Here is a 17,528-nt window from a genome sequence, read left to right on the forward strand (position 1 = left end):
AAAGTACTAAGACATTGTTTTGTTCTTTCTTTGACAGACAAACCAGGACCTCCAGGTGGACCCATTGAATTTAAGACTGTCACTGCTGAAAAGATCACCCTTCTCTGGCGCCCTCCAGCCGATGATGGTGGCGCAAAAATCACACACTATATTGTGGAAAAGCGTGAGACAAGCCGTGTCGTGTGGTCTATGGTGGCTGAACATTTGGAAGAGTGCATCATTACAACTACCAAAATTATCAAAGGAAATGAATACATCTTCCGGGTCCGAGCCGTGAACAAATATGGAATTGGGGAGCCACTGGAATCTGATTCAGTTATAGCCAAGAATGCATTTGGTGAGACATGGTTTCATTAGAAAACTAAAACACATAAAAAATTTAAAAATAAATATAAAGTATTCTGCTAGCCAGTGAATATGTTTTAAAGAATTTTCTTTTACATCACATCTTGTCTCCTTACCATCCTTTTCACAAGGTGTAAAATATAATAAATGAAAGTAATATTCTTGGATAGGATTTGAATATAGAAAGATAGAATTTATCAGTAATGTTGGTCTTTATAACTCATTTTCCTTTCTTTTTCTAAATAGTTACACCTGGGCCACCAGGCATACCAGAAGTGACAAAGATTACCAAGAATTCAATGACCATTGTCTGGAGCAGGCCAGTTGCAGATGGTGGTAGTGAAGTCAGCGGCTACTTCCTCGAAAAACGAGATAAGAAGAGTCTGGGATGGTTTAAAGTACTAAAGGAGACTATCCGTGACACCAGACAGAAAGTGACAGGACTCACAGAAAACAGTGACTATCAATACCGAGTTTGTGCTGTAAATGCTGCTGGACAGGGTCCATTCTCTGAACCGTCAGACTTCTACAGAGCTGCTGATCCTATTGGTAAGTGCTCATACATGCAGCATCTTCACCTGTATCTTCTTTTGTGTGACTAAATTGTACGTGATTGTGTAATTACTGTACTGTGAATGGCCCTTCCAGATCCTCCAGGTCCACCTGCTAAGATAAGAATCGCAGATTCAACTAAGTCATCCATCACTCTTGGCTGGAGTAAACCTGTCTATGATGGGGGCAGTGCTGTTACTAGCTACATTGTCGAAATGAGACAAGGAGAGGAAGAGGAATGGACTACTGTCTCTGCCAAAGGAGAGGTCAGAACTACAGAATATGTGGTATCTAACCTGATACCTGCAGTCAATTACTACTTCCGGGTATCTGCTGTAAACTGTGCTGGACAGGGAGAACCTATAGAAATGACCGAACCTGCACAAGCTAAAGATATACTTGGTATGTACCTACTGGTGTGTTTATGTTTTTATTTTTTTTATTAAAGTGCTTCAAAAAATCCCTCATTGTCTTACTTTTAAAATTCATTATGTCCATTTTATGTCTACAGAGGAACCAGAGATCGACCTCGATGTGGCCCTCAGAACCTCTGTGATAGCTAAAGCTGGTGAAGATGTACAAGTATTGGTTCCCTTTAAAGGCAGACCTCCACCTACTGTCACATGGAGAAAAGATGAGAAGAATCTTGGCAGTGATGCCAGATACAACATTCAAAACACTGATTCATCTTCATTACTCACTATTCCTCAAGTTACTCGCAATGACACAGGAAAATATATTCTCACAATAGAAAATGGAGTTGGCCAACCAAAGTCTTCAACTGTGAATGTTAAAGTGCTTGATACACCAGCCGCCTGCCAGAAACTACAGGTTAAACATGTTTCTCGAGGCACCGTCACTTTGCTCTGGGAGCCTCCTCTCATCGATGGAGGATCTCCCATAATTAATTATGTTGTTGAAAAGAGAGATGCTACAAAAAGAACATGGTCTGTCGTGTCCCACAAATGTTCCAGCACATCCTTTAAGCTAACAGACTTGTCAGAGAAAACGCCATACTTCTTCAGAGTTCTTGCAGAAAATGAAATTGGAATCGGTGAACCCTGTGATACCACAGAGCCGGTGAAGGCTGCTGAAGTTCCAGCTCCAGTGCGTGATCTCTCAATGAAAGATTCAACAAAGACATCTGTTACCCTCAGCTGGACCAAACCTGACTTTGACGGTGGTAGCGTCATCACAGATTATGTTGTGGAAAGGAAAGGTAAAGGTGAACAAACGTGGTCACATGCTGGCATAAGCAAGGCTTGCGAGATTGAGGTTGGCCAACTGAAGGAACAGTCAGTCCTGGAATTCAGAGTGTTTGCCAAAAATGAGAAAGGACTGAGCGATGCTGTCACCATTGGGCCAATTACAGTGAAAGAACTTGTCATTACACCTGAAGTTGACCTGTCAGAAATCCCTGGGGCACAAGTAAGCGTGAGAATTGGGCACAATGTGCACCTTGAATTACCTTATAAAGGAAAACCCAAACCATCTATCAGTTGGCTGAAAGATGGCTTGCCACTGAAAGAAAGCGAATACGTTCGTTTCAGCAAAACTGAAAACAAAATTACTTTGAGTATTAAGAATGTCAAGAAGGAGCATGGAGGGAAATACACCATAATTCTTGACAACGCGGTGTGCCGAAACTCATTCCCTATTACAATCATCACCCTCGGCCCACCATCAAAGCCCAAAGGACCCATTCGATTTGAGGAAATCAAGGCTGACAGTGCCATCATGTCATGGGATGCACCTGAAGATGATGGAGGAGGAGAAATTACTTGTTACAGCATTGAGAAGCGGGAAGCCTCACAAACTAATTGGAAGATGGTCTGTTCAAGTGTTGCCAGAACGACTTTCAAAGTTCCTAATCTAGTCAAAGACTCTGAGTACCAGTTTAGAGTTAGGGCAGAAAACAGATACGGAGTCAGCCAACCACTGGTTTCAAACATTATTGTGGCAAAACACCAGTTCAGGATTCCTGGCCCCCCAGGAAAGCCAGTTGTATACAATGTGACTTCTGATGGCATGTCACTAACTTGGGATGCTCCAGTTTATGACGGTGGTTCAGAAGTTACTGGATTCCATGTTGAAAAGAAAGAAAGAAATAGCATCCTCTGGCAAAAAGTTAATCTATCACCAATCTCTGGAAGAGAATATAGAGCTACCGGACTAATGGAAGGTCTGGATTACCAATTCCGCGTGTATGCTGAAAATTCTGCTGGCCTGAGCAAACCTAGCGACCCAAGCAAATTTACCTTAGCTGTTTCCCCAGTAGGTAAGCAATTATAATTCAAATATACTTAATTCAGCAGTTGAAGGTATTAGTAACAAATGAATCAAACACTGCTTTTCTTCCATATCTTCTTGTCACTCAAGAACTGATAATGTAAAGCAAGGGGGATGACTTTAAATCAGTCTAATAAAATAATTTAAAGTTCTTTTTAAAGACTATAAAACAGAAAATTGAAACTAACGAAAATGAGTTTGGGGGATTTTATTCATTCTATTTTTCTTCCATTGATGATTAAGACCTGGTTACATACTTAATGATGCATTTAACTGCCTTATAATTTTTTAGACCCACCTGGCACTCCTGACTACATCGATGTCACCCGGGAAACCATCACACTTAAATGGAACCCACCGCTGCGTGATGGAGGCAGTAAGATCGTGGCCTACAGCATTGAGAAACGGCAAGGGAGCGATCGCTGGACTAGATGCAACTTCACTGATGTCAGTGAATGTCAGTATACAGTCACAGGACTTAGTCCTGGGGATAGGTATGAGTTCAGAATAATTGCAAGAAATGCTGTCGGAACTATAAGCCCACCCTCACAGTCTTCTGGCGTTATTATGACAAGAGATGAAAATGGTAAGCATTTACAATTGGTTTCCAATGTGACTAAGAGCATTCACATCTTTAAAAAATACTTTTGACTCCTGGTCTATAAAATGGGAACAGAAACACCATTTCATACAGATTATGCAAGGTTGCTATGTAGATGAATTTGGTCTTTCTACCTGTCAGATAAAGAGAAGAAAAAAAGTAATTGGCATCAATTCTTTTTACCATGTCTATTATTTCACTGTATTCCCATATAAAAAGCAGCAAGTACAAAGGAGATTTTAGCTTTGTAATTTTAGCCACTTATAATAAATAAAGAAAAAGGCCCTCAAGAGAAAAAGGCCATCTTCACTGAAGTTATTAAAATACAAATACATTCAACAACATAATCATCACCTTGCTTGGGTGCAGCTGATGGCCTCTTACAAGACCTTGTTTGAATATGCAGCAGTATTAGGAAGTAAATGATCTGTAAACGTTTCCTTTATCTTTTTACAAAGAGCAATGCATAATAAATAACATGTCACACATAACAAAGGAAATAGTCTAATAATAGACAAATGTTTAACTGTAGTCTAAATTCTCAATTACTAATCCTACTTTCAAAATAGCCTTTGGTAGCATAGTGGAAGTCATTACCCTTCCAGGCTTTATGATAGAGCACTAATGAAAAATATGTTTATGTATGTCTTCATTAAACCAGACTAATAAACAGTCATTCTATTTCTTTTATAGTTCCACCAACAGTAGAGTTTGGCCCTGAGTACTTCGATGGTGTCATTATTAAGTCCGGAGAGAGCCTTAGAATTAAAGCTTTGGTACAAGGACGACCAGTACCTCGAGTAACTTGGCTCAGAGATGGAGTAGAAATTGAAAAGAAAATGAATATGGAAATAACCGATGTCCTTGGATCCACCAGCCTCTTTGTTAGAGATGCTACTCGGGACCACAGTGGCATATATACAGTAGAAGCCAAAAATGTATCTGGTTCCACAAAAGCAGAAATTAAAGTGAAAGTACAAGGTACTTTTGAAATAGCTTCTTAATGTTATAATTTATGAGACTTGGATTAGAGACCTGCCTAATTGTATTTTAATGGACAAGGAAAAAGAAACTAACCCTGGAACCTTTTTCTTACAGATACACCAGGAAAAGTAGTTGGGCCGATAAGATTCACCAACATTACTGGCGAGAAGATGACTCTGTGGTGGGATGCTCCACTCAATGATGGCTGTGCTCCTATAACCCACTACATGATTGAAAAACGGGAAACTAGCAGACTTGCTTGGGCACTCATTGAGGATAAATGTGAAGCCCACAGTTACACTGCCATGAAACTAATAAACGGCAATGAATACCAGTTCCGTGTTTCTGCAGTTAACAAATTCGGTGTTGGCAGGCCACTTGAGTCTGACCCAGTGATTGCTCAAATACAATACAGTAAGTTGGCATTTTTACTAAGCTATACTATGGCATAAGATTAACTTTCCAAGCAAATGTGTCTAATTGGTTCTGGGTTTTGTTTTTGTTTTCATTTTACAGCTGTTCCTGATGCCCCTGGCACTCCAGAACCTAGCAATGTCACAGGCAATAGCATTACCCTGACATGGACAAGGCCAGAATCAGATGGTGGCAATGAAATTGAGCATTATATCCTTGAAAGAAGAGAAAAGAAAAGCACACGATGGGTAAAGGTGATCAGCAAACGACCAATCTGTGAGACGAGACACAAAGTCACTGGTCTGACAGAAGGCAATGAGTACGAGTTCCATGTCATGGCTGAAAATGCTGCAGGAGTAGGACCCGCCAGTGGCATCTCAAGGCTAATTAAATGCAGAGAGCCTGTCAGCCCACCAGGTCCTCCTGCAGTGGTCAAAGTGACAGACACATCAAAGACAACTGTGAGCTTAGAATGGTCTAGGCCAGTGTTTGATGGCGGCATGGAAATAATCGGGTATATAATTGAAATGTGCAAAGCTGACTTAGGAGACTGGCACAAGGTGAATGCAGAGGCATGTGTGAAAACAAGATACACGGTCACTGACCTACAAGCAGGGGAAGAATACAAATTCCGAGTGAGTGCTGTCAACGGTGCTGGAAAAGGAGACAGCTGTGAAGTGACCGGCACAATTAAAGCAATTGACCGATTAACAGCTCCTGAGTTAGACATCGACGCGAATTTCAAGCAGACTCACATTGTTAGAGCTGGGGCCAGTATTCGCCTCTTCATTGCCTACCAAGGTAGACCTACTCCAACGGCTGTGTGGAGCAAACCGGACTCTAACCTTAGTATTCGGGCTGATATCCATACAACAGACTCCTTCAGCACCCTCACCGTGGAAAACTGCAACAGAAATGATGCAGGGAAATATACTCTAACCGTGGAAAACAACAGTGGTAGTAAGTCAATCACATTCACCGTAAAGGTGCTAGACACTCCAGGACCACCTGGCCCAATTACCTTCAAGGATGTGACCCGGGGATCCCTTACATTGATGTGGGATGCCCCTCTCCTTGATGGTGGTGCCCGAATCCATCACTATGTGGTGGAGAAACGTGAAGCAAGCCGCCGTAGTTGGCAGGTTGTCAGTGAAAAATGCACTCGTCAGATCCTCAAGGTCAATGACCTGGCAGAAGGCGTCCCATACTACTTCCGTGTTTCTGCAGAAAATGAGTATGGTGTTGGTGAACCCTATGAAATGCCAGAACCAGTTGTAGCCACAGAACAGCCTGCTCCACCTAAGAGACTGGATATCATTGACACTAGCAAATCCTCTGCAGTCTTAGCTTGGCTTAAACCTGACCACGATGGAGGCAGCCGGATCACTGGCTACCTGCTCGAAATGAGACAAAAGGGATCTAATTTCTGGGTTGAAGCTGGTCACACCAAACAGATGACTTTCACCGTGGAGCGCCTTGTTGAGAACACTGAGTATGAATTCCGTGTAAAGGCCAAGAATGACGCTGGCTATAGTGAACCCAGGGAAGCCTTCTCTTCTGTCATCATTAAGGAGCCTCAAATTGAGCCCACTGCTGACCTCACTGGAATTACCAATCAGCTCATAACTTGCAAAGCAGGAAGCACATTTACCATTGACGTACCAATCAGTGGTCGTCCCGCCCCCAGGGTAACATGGAAACTAGAAGAAATGAGACTTAAGGAAACAGATCGAGTGAGTATCACAACAACAAAAGACAGAACCACCCTGTCTGTAAAGGACAGCATGAGAGGTGACTCTGGCAGATACTTCCTGACCCTAGAAAATACAGCTGGTGTTAAAACATTTACCATCACGGTTGTGGTCATTGGAAGGCCAGGTCCGGTAACTGGCCCCATCGAGGTCTCATCTGTCTCGGCTGAATCCTGTGTCCTGTCATGGGCTGAACCTAAAGATGACGGAGGCACTGACATTACTAATTACATAGTTGAAAAGCGTGAATCGGGTACAACAGCTTGGCAGCTTGTCAATTCCAGTGTCAAGCGCACTCAGATTAAGGTCACTCATCTCACAAAATACATGGAATATTCTTTCCGTGTCAGTTCAGAGAACAGATTTGGTGTCAGCAAGCCTCTTGAATCAGCACCAATAACTGCTGAACATCCATTTGGTAAGAAAAATGAAAATATTACCTCTCTATTATTAAATATTTCCCCTGAATTTCATAAAACTATATTCATATTTGATACCTTTTTTTATATTTAGTTCCACCAAGTGCTCCTACCAGACCTGAGGTATACCATGTATCTGCCAACGCCATGTCTATTCGTTGGGAAGAGCCCTACCATGATGGTGGCAGTAAAATCATTGGCTACTGGGTTGAGAAGAAAGAACGTAACACCATTCTTTGGGTGAAAGAAAACAAAGTGCCATGCTTAGAGTGCAACTACAAAGTGAGCGGTTTAGTAGAAGGGCTGGAATACCAGTTCAGAACTTATGCACTCAATGCTGCAGGTGTTAGCAAGGCCAGTGAAGCTTCAAGACCTATAATGGCTCAAAATCCAGTTGGTATGTATAAAAATTTAAGGGTACCTTTGCTTATTATCACTGGTACTAGTAGAACTCAGAGTTGTATTTTTTAACCTTAATTTTGCATCCCTTTTAGATCCACCAGGCAGACCAGAGGTGACAGATGTCACAAGATCAACGGTATCACTGATTTGGTCTGCCCCAGTGTATGACGGAGGCAGCAAGGTGGTGGGCTACATCATAGAGCGTAAGCCAGTCAGTGAGGTAGGAGATGGTCGCTGGCTGAAGTGCAACTATACCATCGTATCTGACAATTTCTTCACCGTGACTGCTCTCAGTGAAGGAGACACTTACGAGTTCCGTGTGTTGGCCAAGAATGCAGCAGGTGTAATTAGCAAAGGGTCTGAATCTACAGGCCCTGTCACCTGCCGAGATGAATACGGTAGGAAATAGTCAATGTTCTCCTTTTTAAATTATCACAGTTTATGTGAAAATAAACTGTCAGATATTCATTCACATTTATTTTCCCTATTGACAGCTCCACCCAAAGCCGAACTGGATGCCCGATTACAGGGTGATCTGGTTACCATCAGAGCAGGTTCTGATCTTGTTCTGGATGCCGCAGTTGGTGGCAAACCTGAACCCAAAATTATCTGGACCAAAGGAGACAAGGAACTAGATATGTGTGAAAAAGTCTCTTTGCAGTATACTGGCAAACGAGCAACTGCTGTGATCAAGTTCTGTGACAGAAGTGACAGTGGAAAATACACTTTAACAGTGAAGAATGCCAGCGGGACCAAGGCTGTGTCTGTCCTGGTCAAAGTGCTTGGTAAGCATGTCACATGTCCTCACATTTCTATAGCATTTTCAAGTGGGGGCAGAAAGAATGGTCTTCATCATGGCTTGTCATTACACCTATTTCAGATTCCCCTGGCCCATGTGGAAAGCTCACTGTCAGCAGAGTCACAGAAGAGAAGTGCACTTTAGCCTGGAGCCTTCCTCAGGAAGATGGAGGAGCAGAAATAACTCACTACATCGTGGAAAGACGAGAGACTAGCAGGCTCAACTGGGTGATTGTTGAAGGCGAATGCCCAACCCTATCCTATGTAGTTACCAGACTCATCAAGAACAATGAATACATATTCCGAGTGAGGGCAGTAAACAAATATGGCCCCGGTGTGCCTGTTGAAACAGAGCCAATTGTAGCCAGAAACTCATTCAGTGAGTATTAACACTTTTAAACAATTTGGTGCTTGAAATGTCATGGGATTGGGGCTGTCACGTCAACAGTGATTCTGTGCAATTCTGATCATCCTTATTTTCATACAACTATCAACAGCTATTCCATCGCAACCTGGCATACCTGAAGAAGTCAGTGCTAGCAAAGAGCACATCATTATTCAGTGGACAAAACCTGAATCTGATGGTGGCAATGAAATCAGCAACTACCTCGTAGACAAACGTGAGAAGAAGAGCCTGCGCTGGACACGTGTCAACAAAGACTATGTGGTGTATGATACCAGGCTAAAGGTGACCAGCCTGATGGAAGGTTGTGATTACCAGTTCCGGGTGACTGCAGTGAATGCTGCTGGTAACAGTGAGCCCAGCGAAGCTTCCAACTTCATTGCATGCAGAGAACCCTCATGTGAGTTCCAAGAATTATTCATAAATCTGATGCCCATCAAAACCATATGACAAATAATTTTCCAATATGCCATTTCTAATAATTTGTGGAATTCATGAATGGTCTCGTATGCTTACGCTATATTTTAGATCACACTACTAAGTCAGAGAACATTTTAACTACTACAACTGTTGATAAATTGGCAATTAGCATTGCTAAAAATTGTTGCAGTATTTTCCAATTAATGAAAAAAATAATCTACTACCAATATAAAAGGTATATATTTTATAAGTCTTCTTAAGAATAAAGAAAATGCATTATACTGATAATAACTACTGAAAAGAAAAAAGGCAAAATCCCTTTTAAGAAGAGGCTTAGCTGGAGCATAAAGTTTCTAATATTTTCATAAGTTTCTAACAAAATAGTCATCACAAGAGCTTCAAAAATAAGTGGCAAATCCTTTTATAGAGTCAGAGCCCAAGAACTAAATGCAATAAGTCATTGCGACTGAATAGGGGAAGTTGAGGAACTGATTCCTATATTCATTAGAAATGTAGAGGTGGCAAATGATATTAACCCACTGAAGGATGAGCAGCTAAAGAAAAGCCCTGAAAATAGGGACTTTAAGTGATGAGCTAAGCTAACAGAGAAGAACACAGCAAAGCTAGCCAAAGTGGTAGGAAAGAAACATCTACCTTCCAAAGCAATTTAATCCTTAACATAATAATAATAATATTGTAGCATACAGTGCTTCCCTGTAATATCAGGAAAGCCCAGTTACAAAGATTATCTTGGTGAGTGTGGACAAAGAGCAATGATGCTTTTATGAGTCTTGAAAACCAAAAATACAAATCTCAAAGCTTCCTTATTTGCATAATGTCTGTATCCCACTTTTTAAATTCCACAGACACCCCTGGACCACCTTCTGCTCCAAGAGTTGTGGATACCACCAAGTACAGCATTAGTCTGGCATGGACCAAGCCCACATATGACGGTGGTACTGACATCATAGGATACGTTCTGGAAATGCAAGAGGAGAACACTGATCAGTGGTACCGAGTGCACACCAACGCCACACTAAGAAATACTGAATTCACTGTACCAGACCTGAAAATGGGCCAGAAATATTCCTTCAGAGTTGCTGCTGTGAACGTGAAAGGCATGAGTGAATACAGTGAATCAACTGCCAAAATCGAGCCCGTGGAAAGAATAGGTATTTACACTATAAGCTTTTAGGCAAATTATTTTCTCCACATACCTGTCCATGAATTAATTAAATTTTGACATTTACTTTCCAGAAATTCCAGACCTTGAGCTTGCAGACGATCTAAAGAGGACTGTGACCATCAGGGCTGGGGCCTCCTTGCGCCTGATGGTGTCTGTGTCTGGAAGGCCACCTCCTGTCATCACGTGGAGCAAGCAGGGTATTGACCTTGCAAACCGGGCAATTATTGACACCACTGAGAGCTACTCATTACTTATTGTGGACAAAGTTAATCGGTATGATGCTGGAAAATACACAATCGAAGCCGAAAATCAATCTGGCAAAAAATCAGCAACAGTTCTTGTTAAAGTATATGGTAAGCATTCTTCTTAAAATTGACTGTGCTCTGAGTAGATTCTCTAATATGATACACCTGAACCTGTGATTGATCACCTCTCTAGAGAGGAACTACGTTGATTATATCCCTGTGCCCCACCCCCCCCAAAAAAATCTGTCAACCAGTCGGGTAAATAGGAAGTATGGCTCTTTCATTCTATTTTTCAGATACTCCTGGTCCCTGTCCTTCAGTGAGAGTTAAGGAAGTATCACGAGATTCTGTGACTATAACTTGGGAAATTCCCACGATTGATGGTGGAGCTCCAGTCAACAATTACATAGTTGAGAAGCGTGAAGCGGCTATGAGAGCATTCAAAACAGTTACTACCAAATGCAGCAAGACACTTTACCGCATCTCTGGACTGGTAGAAGGAACCATGTACTATTTCAGAGTGCTGCCAGAAAATATTTACGGCATTGGAGAACCTTGTGAGACATCTGATGCAGTTCTGGTCTCAGAAGTACCTTTGGTGCCTACAAAGCTAGAAGTGGTCGATGTCACCAAATCCACTGTTTCCCTTGCCTGGGAAAAACCACTCTACGATGGTGGCAGCCGACTCACTGGATATGTTCTTGAGGCCTGCAAAGCTGGCACAGAGAGATGGATGAAGGTCGTCACCTTAAAACCCACAGTCCTAGAGCACACTGTTGTTTCCTTAAATGAAGGTGAACAGTACTTATTTAGAGTGAGAGCACAAAATGAGAAAGGTGTGTCAGAACCAAGAGAGATTGTCACCGCTGTGACTGTACAAGACCTCAGAGGTAGGTACCAAATAGCCAAAAAATAACAATAACAGTAAAGTAAAATGGATATATACAGAATTCATGACACTTTATCATTAGAAATAATGCTTAAGAATAAATGCCTGATTTCTTTCTCATAGTGTTGCCAACAATTGATCTCTCCACAATGCCTCAAAAGACCATCCATGTCCCAGCCGGCAGACCAGTAGAGCTGGTGATACCCATCGCTGGGCGTCCACCTCCTGCTGCTTCCTGGTTCTTCGCTGGTTCCAAACTGAGAGAATCAGAGCGTGTCACAGTTGAGACTCAGGCTAAAGTAGCGAAATTAACCATCCGTGAAACCACTATAAGAGATACTGGAGAATATACACTTGAATTAAAGAATGTTACTGGAACTACCTCAGAAACCATTAAAGTTATCATTCTTGGTAAGGATGTGTGACAAAGATACAAGCAAGTGGTTGTATTTGAAGTGAAAATTAATTTCCTGGACTTCTTTTTCTCTCACAGATAAGCCTGGTCCACCAACAGGACCTATCAAGATCGATGACATTGATGCTACGTCAATTACCATTTCCTGGGAACCACCGGAATTGGACGGTGGTGCTCCACTGAGTGGCTATGTGGTGGAACAACGTGATGCTCATCGTCCTGGATGGCTGCCAGTTTCTGAATCAGTGACTAGGTCAACATTTAAGTTTACCAGACTCACTGAAGGAAATGAGTATGTGTTCCGTGTGGCTGCGACAAACCGCTTCGGGATTGGCTCTTACTTGCAGTCTGAGGTCATAGAATGTCGCAGCAGAATCAGTAAGTCTTTGGACCCTTCTGCCATTCTCTGCACCTCTGATTCCAAATGTTAACAAAAAGGAATTTCTTTTTAATATGCCCTAATCTAAATAAAAATAGGTCTCAAAATCAAGCCCATGGTCTAAGGTTTCTAAAAGAGAAGAGAGAGTTAGGAAGGGAAAAATGGGAAGAAGAAAGGGAGGGAGGGAAGGAGGACTGCCCATGTTACAGTGAGAAAAAAAAAAATACAGAACACATGCTTAATAAATGTTTATAGAATTGAAGAAAATGAGGAACAGCAAGAAAAGTACAAAAGTGAAAGCACTGGAAAAAAACAGTCACAAGTGTCCTTTGAAAATACCAACTGAAAGCTAAGACACACACAAATATATGAGTCATTATTTTAATTTTTTCACATTGCCATGTTGTGTTTGCCTGTCTTGCTGCAGGTATTCCTGGACCCCCAGAAACATTACAGATACTTGATGTCTCCCGTGATGGCATGACACTTACTTGGTATCCACCAGAAGATGACGGTGGCTCCCAAGTGACTGGATATATTGTGGAGCGCAAAGAAGTGAGAGCAGATCGATGGGTCCGTGTAAATAAAGTACCTGTGACAATGACACGGTACCGCTCCACTGGCCTTATTGAAGGCTTAGAATATGAACACCGTGTCACAGCCATTAATGCAAGAGGGACTGGAAAACCAAGTCGTCCTTCCAAACCCACTGTTGCCATGGATCCAATTGGTAAATACATTTTGTATCAGTCAAGTTTCTTAAGATACAATTTATGTGTGGTAAAATTCACCCTTTTGAAGTTTATAGTTCAATGACTTTTCAAAGATGTCCTGTTTTGTAATCACCACCACAATGAATATAGAATATTTTTATCACCCCAAAAAGCTCTCTTGTGTCCCTTAGTAATCAATCCCCTTCCCACCCCAACCTCTAGCAACTTCTGGCAAATAATCTTTTATTTTTTTCCCTCAAGTCTATTTTCTTGCCTTTAAAATGAGATTCATAATATATGCCCTCTATCACAGTTAAAATTGTATAATAAAACATGTTAATATTTCTGAAAGCACTTTAAAAAACTGCTGATGAATGTAAGATATTACTAATGATTGCAAAGAAAGCACATTTAAGACGAAGGAAAAAGCAAAAGCTTTAGGTATAAAATGAAATGCCAGTAGTCTGTTTCAACAACTCATTGAATTTTTTAGGTGGCACAGTTGATTTTCAACTTTGTAGCACCTTTAACAAGTATTGCCTTATTCTTACTCCCAGCTCCTCCAGGAAAGCCACAAAACCCAAGAGTTACTGATACAACAAGGACATCAGTCTCCCTGGCCTGGAGTGTTCCAGAAAATGAAGGAGGATCTAAAGTCACAGGCTACTTGATTGAAATGCAAAAAGTCGATCAACATGAATGGACCAAATGTAACACCACCCCAACCAAGATTCGCGAGTACACTCTAACACACCTACCTCAGGGCGCTGAGTATAGATTCCGTGTCCTAGCTTGTAATGCTGGTGGACCTGGGGAGCCTGCTGAGGTCCCAGGAACAGTCAAAGTCACTGAAATGCTTGGTAAGACATATGACCACTTACTTTCTGTTATAATTGCCTTAAGACTTATTTCCTACTCCTCTCCCTCACCCCTGCCCCCCAAAATGCTAAATTGAAACCCTGTCTTTTTTCCCAGAATATCCTGACTATGAACTTGATGAAAGATACCAGGAAGGTATCTTTGTGAGACAAGGTGGAGTCATCAGACTTACCATACCAATCAAAGGAAAGCCATTCCCAATATGCAAATGGACCAAGGAAGGCCAAGATGTTAGTAAGCGTGCCATGATTGCAACATCTGAAACACACACTGAGCTTGTGATCAAAGAAGCAGACAGAAACGATTCTGGCACTTACGACCTGGTTCTGGAAAACAAATGTGGCAAGAAGGCCGTTTACATCAAAGTCAAGGTGATAGGAAGTCCCGACACTCCAGAAGGGCCACTTGAATACGATGACATACAAGCCCGCTCTGTGAGGGTCAGCTGGAGACCTCCTGCTGATGACGGTGGTGCCGACATCTTGGGCTACATTCTTGAGAGACGGGAAGTGCCTAAAGCCGCCTGGTATACCATTGATTCCAGAGTCCGAGGTACATCTCTGGTGGTCAAAGGCCTTAAAGAAAACGTGGAATACCACTTCCGGGTTTCAGCAGAAAACCAGTTTGGCATAAGCAAACCCTTAAAATCTGAGGAACCAGTTATACCCAAAACACCACTGAGTAAGTGCTCTTTCAACCACAGAACTGTAAACATTATTTCAGTCCTCTTCTGTTTTTAAATGAAACCCATCGGTTTACAAGATTTGGGACTGTACTCTAACACATGGGTGTTTTCCACTTATATTTATAGATCCTCCAGAACCTCCAAGCAATCCTCCAGAAGTACTCGATGTAACCAAGAGTTCTGTTAGCTTGTCCTGGTCCCGGCCCAAAGACGATGGCGGTTCTCGAGTCACAGGCTACTACATCGAACGCAAGGAAACATCCACTGACAAGTGGGTGAGACACAACAAGACTCAGATCACCACCACAATGTACACTGTCACCGGGCTCGTTCCTGATGCGGAGTATCAGTTCCGCATCATCGCACAGAATGATGTTGGCCTAAGCGAGACCAGTCCTGCCTCTGAACCAGTTGTTTGCAAAGATCCATTTGGTAAGGAATTTCTAAAGGGGTTAAAATTAAAGAGACAAGCCATCTTTGGTCCTTTTCTTTTCTTTCACCAGTAAATCTGATTCCCTTTTTAATTGTTTTAAAATATTTCAGATAAACCAAGCCAACCAGGAGAACTTGAGATTCTTTCAATATCCAAAGATAGCGTCACTCTACAGTGGGAGAAACCTGAATGTGATGGCGGCAAAGAAATCCTTGGGTACTGGGTTGAATATAGACAGTCTGGAGACAGTGCCTGGAAGAAGAGCAACAAGGATCGTATCAAGGACAAACAATTCACAATAGGGGGCTTGCTGGAAGCTACTGAATATGAATTCAGGGTTTTTGCTGAGAATGAGACTGGGCTTAGCAGACCTCGTAGAACTGCTATGTCTGTAAAGACAAAACTAACATGTAAGTAGCCTTTAGTTCTCTGCTTATGATTGCAAACTAAACAAGTTAAGGCCAACCTTTCTTCTATGCTAAGTAGAACTCTGGAAAGCTTTATTGGAGAGCAAGTGTTTGAAAAGAAATTGCTCACTTTGATATCTGCACACACAGGGAATAGCTCATAAATTCTATAGGAAGCCATTCCAAGCACATAACCTCAGCAGGAGACATATGCAGTGAACTAATAAGCACATTCCTTGATCAATTTCTACCTCTCATGCAATGGGTTTTTTAATAGTTCCTAACAAGGTTTGAAGGGTCAACAAATGTGCCCCACTTCAGTGAACCTAAGTAAGGGCAAAGATACTACAGATTTATAGAGAGAACTCATATTTCCCGAAAACTCTATACATTGTTAATGCCCTTCCAATCATAAAGAGAAAAGTCACTCTATATAATAATGTGATGATGTGCTCATTAGAATCCCTATTTTCCATATGACCCTAGGAAAACCACTTCAAAGAGTTTTTGAGAATCAGGCACATATGCAAATCATGGCATCTAATAAAGTGTTAGTCAATAGGGTAAATTCATTCTGGATACACAAGGACAGAGGATTATAGATTCAGTAGTAAAAATGAATTTAATATTATCTTTCATACCTTTCAGCTGGAGAGGCCCCAGGAATACGCAAAGAAATGAAAGATGTTACCATCAAATTGGGTGAAGCTGCTCAACTCTCATGCCAGATTGTTGGAAGGCCTATTCCTGACATTAAATGGTACAGATTTGGTAAGGAGCTCATACAAAGCCGGAAATACAAAATGTCTTCAGACGGACGCACACATACTCTGACGGTCATGACAGAGGAACAGGAAGATGAAGGTGTTTATACCTGCATAGCTACCAATGAGGTTGGAGAAGTAGAAACCAGTAGTAAGCTTCTCCTGCAAGCAACACCCCAGTTCCATCCCGGTTACCCACTGAAAGAGAAATATTATGGAGCTGTAGGTTCTACACTTCGGCTTCACGTTATGTACATTGGTCGTCCAGTACCTGCTATGACTTGGTTCCATGGCCAGAAACTTTTGCAAAACTCAGAAAACATCACTATTGAAAACACTGAGCACTATACTCATCTTGTCATGAAGAACGTCCAGCGTAAGACACATGCTGGGAAGTACAAAGTGCAGCTCAGCAATGTTTTCGGAACAGTGGATGCCATCCTTGATGTGGAAATACAAGGTATTTTATATTCATTTTCAGCACTTTTTATTTTTAAAGGAAAAAACATCTCAGAAACACAGTATGAAAACCACTACAATTGTATTTTCCCCCAACAGATAAACCAGACAAACCTACAGGACCCATTGTGATTGAAGCTCTACTGAAGAACTCTGTAGTGATCAGCTGGAAGCCACCGGCAGATGACGGAGGCTCCTGGATCACCAATTACGTGGTGGAGAAATGTGAGGCCAAGGAAGGGGCTGAATGGCAATTGGTGTCTTCAGCCATTTCAGTGACAACCTGTAGAATTGTGAACCTCACGGAAAATGCTGGCTATTATTTCCGGGTTTCAGCACAGAACACTTTTGGCATCAGTGACCCTCTAGAGGTCTCCTCAGTGGTGATCATTAAGAGTCCATTTGGTGAGTACAAACTGATTTCTGTCTCTTCCTATGGTAAAATTCCACCTTTGCATAAAATTCTTTCAAACAGAAATATGTATTGAAAAGAAATAGCAAAGATTCAGATAAATTGCAAGTGCCTTTTCTTTCACTTTAATTGACTGTTTGTGTATCTAAAAGGTGAAATATATACCCTATCCCCTTCTTTAAAAAGGAACTTTATTTTTTGATAAGTTTTTAGCATAAAGTAACATTTCATATTTCTGGAATAGCTATTTTTCATAGAATTTTGGACTCATAACATTCTATTTT

The 17,528-nt window shown here is 41.6% G+C and overlaps 1 protein-coding gene across 4 annotated transcripts in view; it reads left to right on the forward strand.

Moving 5' to 3' along the window:
• The window catches only part of TTN (titin), a 268,870-nt gene that overhangs the window by 240,377 nt on the left and 10,965 nt on the right, over window positions 1-17,528 (forward strand). For all 4 annotated transcript variants that reach the window (XM_069470275.1, XM_069470284.1, XM_069470255.1 and 1 more), the window contains 25 exons: window positions 38-337; window positions 592-894; window positions 994-1,299; window positions 1,409-3,175; window positions 3,479-3,772; window positions 4,481-4,768; window positions 4,886-5,185; window positions 5,288-7,354; window positions 7,450-7,752; window positions 7,850-8,155; window positions 8,252-8,542; window positions 8,638-8,934; window positions 9,053-9,358; window positions 10,245-10,550; window positions 10,636-10,917; window positions 11,106-11,699; window positions 11,822-12,109; window positions 12,192-12,491; window positions 12,920-13,222; window positions 13,763-14,065; window positions 14,181-14,765; window positions 14,896-15,201; window positions 15,313-15,612; window positions 16,258-16,833; window positions 16,932-17,237. In XM_069470275.1, coding sequence (XP_069326376.1) covers window positions 38-337; window positions 592-894; window positions 994-1,299; window positions 1,409-3,175; window positions 3,479-3,772; window positions 4,481-4,768; window positions 4,886-5,185; window positions 5,288-7,354; window positions 7,450-7,752; window positions 7,850-8,155; window positions 8,252-8,542; window positions 8,638-8,934; window positions 9,053-9,358; window positions 10,245-10,550; window positions 10,636-10,917; window positions 11,106-11,699; window positions 11,822-12,109; window positions 12,192-12,491; window positions 12,920-13,222; window positions 13,763-14,065; window positions 14,181-14,765; window positions 14,896-15,201; window positions 15,313-15,612; window positions 16,258-16,833; window positions 16,932-17,237 — 11,577 coding nt within the window. The remainder of the gene's footprint in view (window positions 1-37; window positions 338-591; window positions 895-993; window positions 1,300-1,408; window positions 3,176-3,478; window positions 3,773-4,480; window positions 4,769-4,885; window positions 5,186-5,287; window positions 7,355-7,449; window positions 7,753-7,849; window positions 8,156-8,251; window positions 8,543-8,637; window positions 8,935-9,052; window positions 9,359-10,244; window positions 10,551-10,635; window positions 10,918-11,105; window positions 11,700-11,821; window positions 12,110-12,191; window positions 12,492-12,919; window positions 13,223-13,762; window positions 14,066-14,180; window positions 14,766-14,895; window positions 15,202-15,312; window positions 15,613-16,257; window positions 16,834-16,931; window positions 17,238-17,528) is intronic.

This window comes from Eulemur rufifrons, chromosome 1, assembly GCF_041146395.1.
Source record: "Eulemur rufifrons isolate Redbay chromosome 1, OSU_ERuf_1, whole genome shotgun sequence".
NCBI lineage: Eukaryota > Metazoa > Chordata > Mammalia > Primates > Lemuridae > Eulemur > Eulemur rufifrons.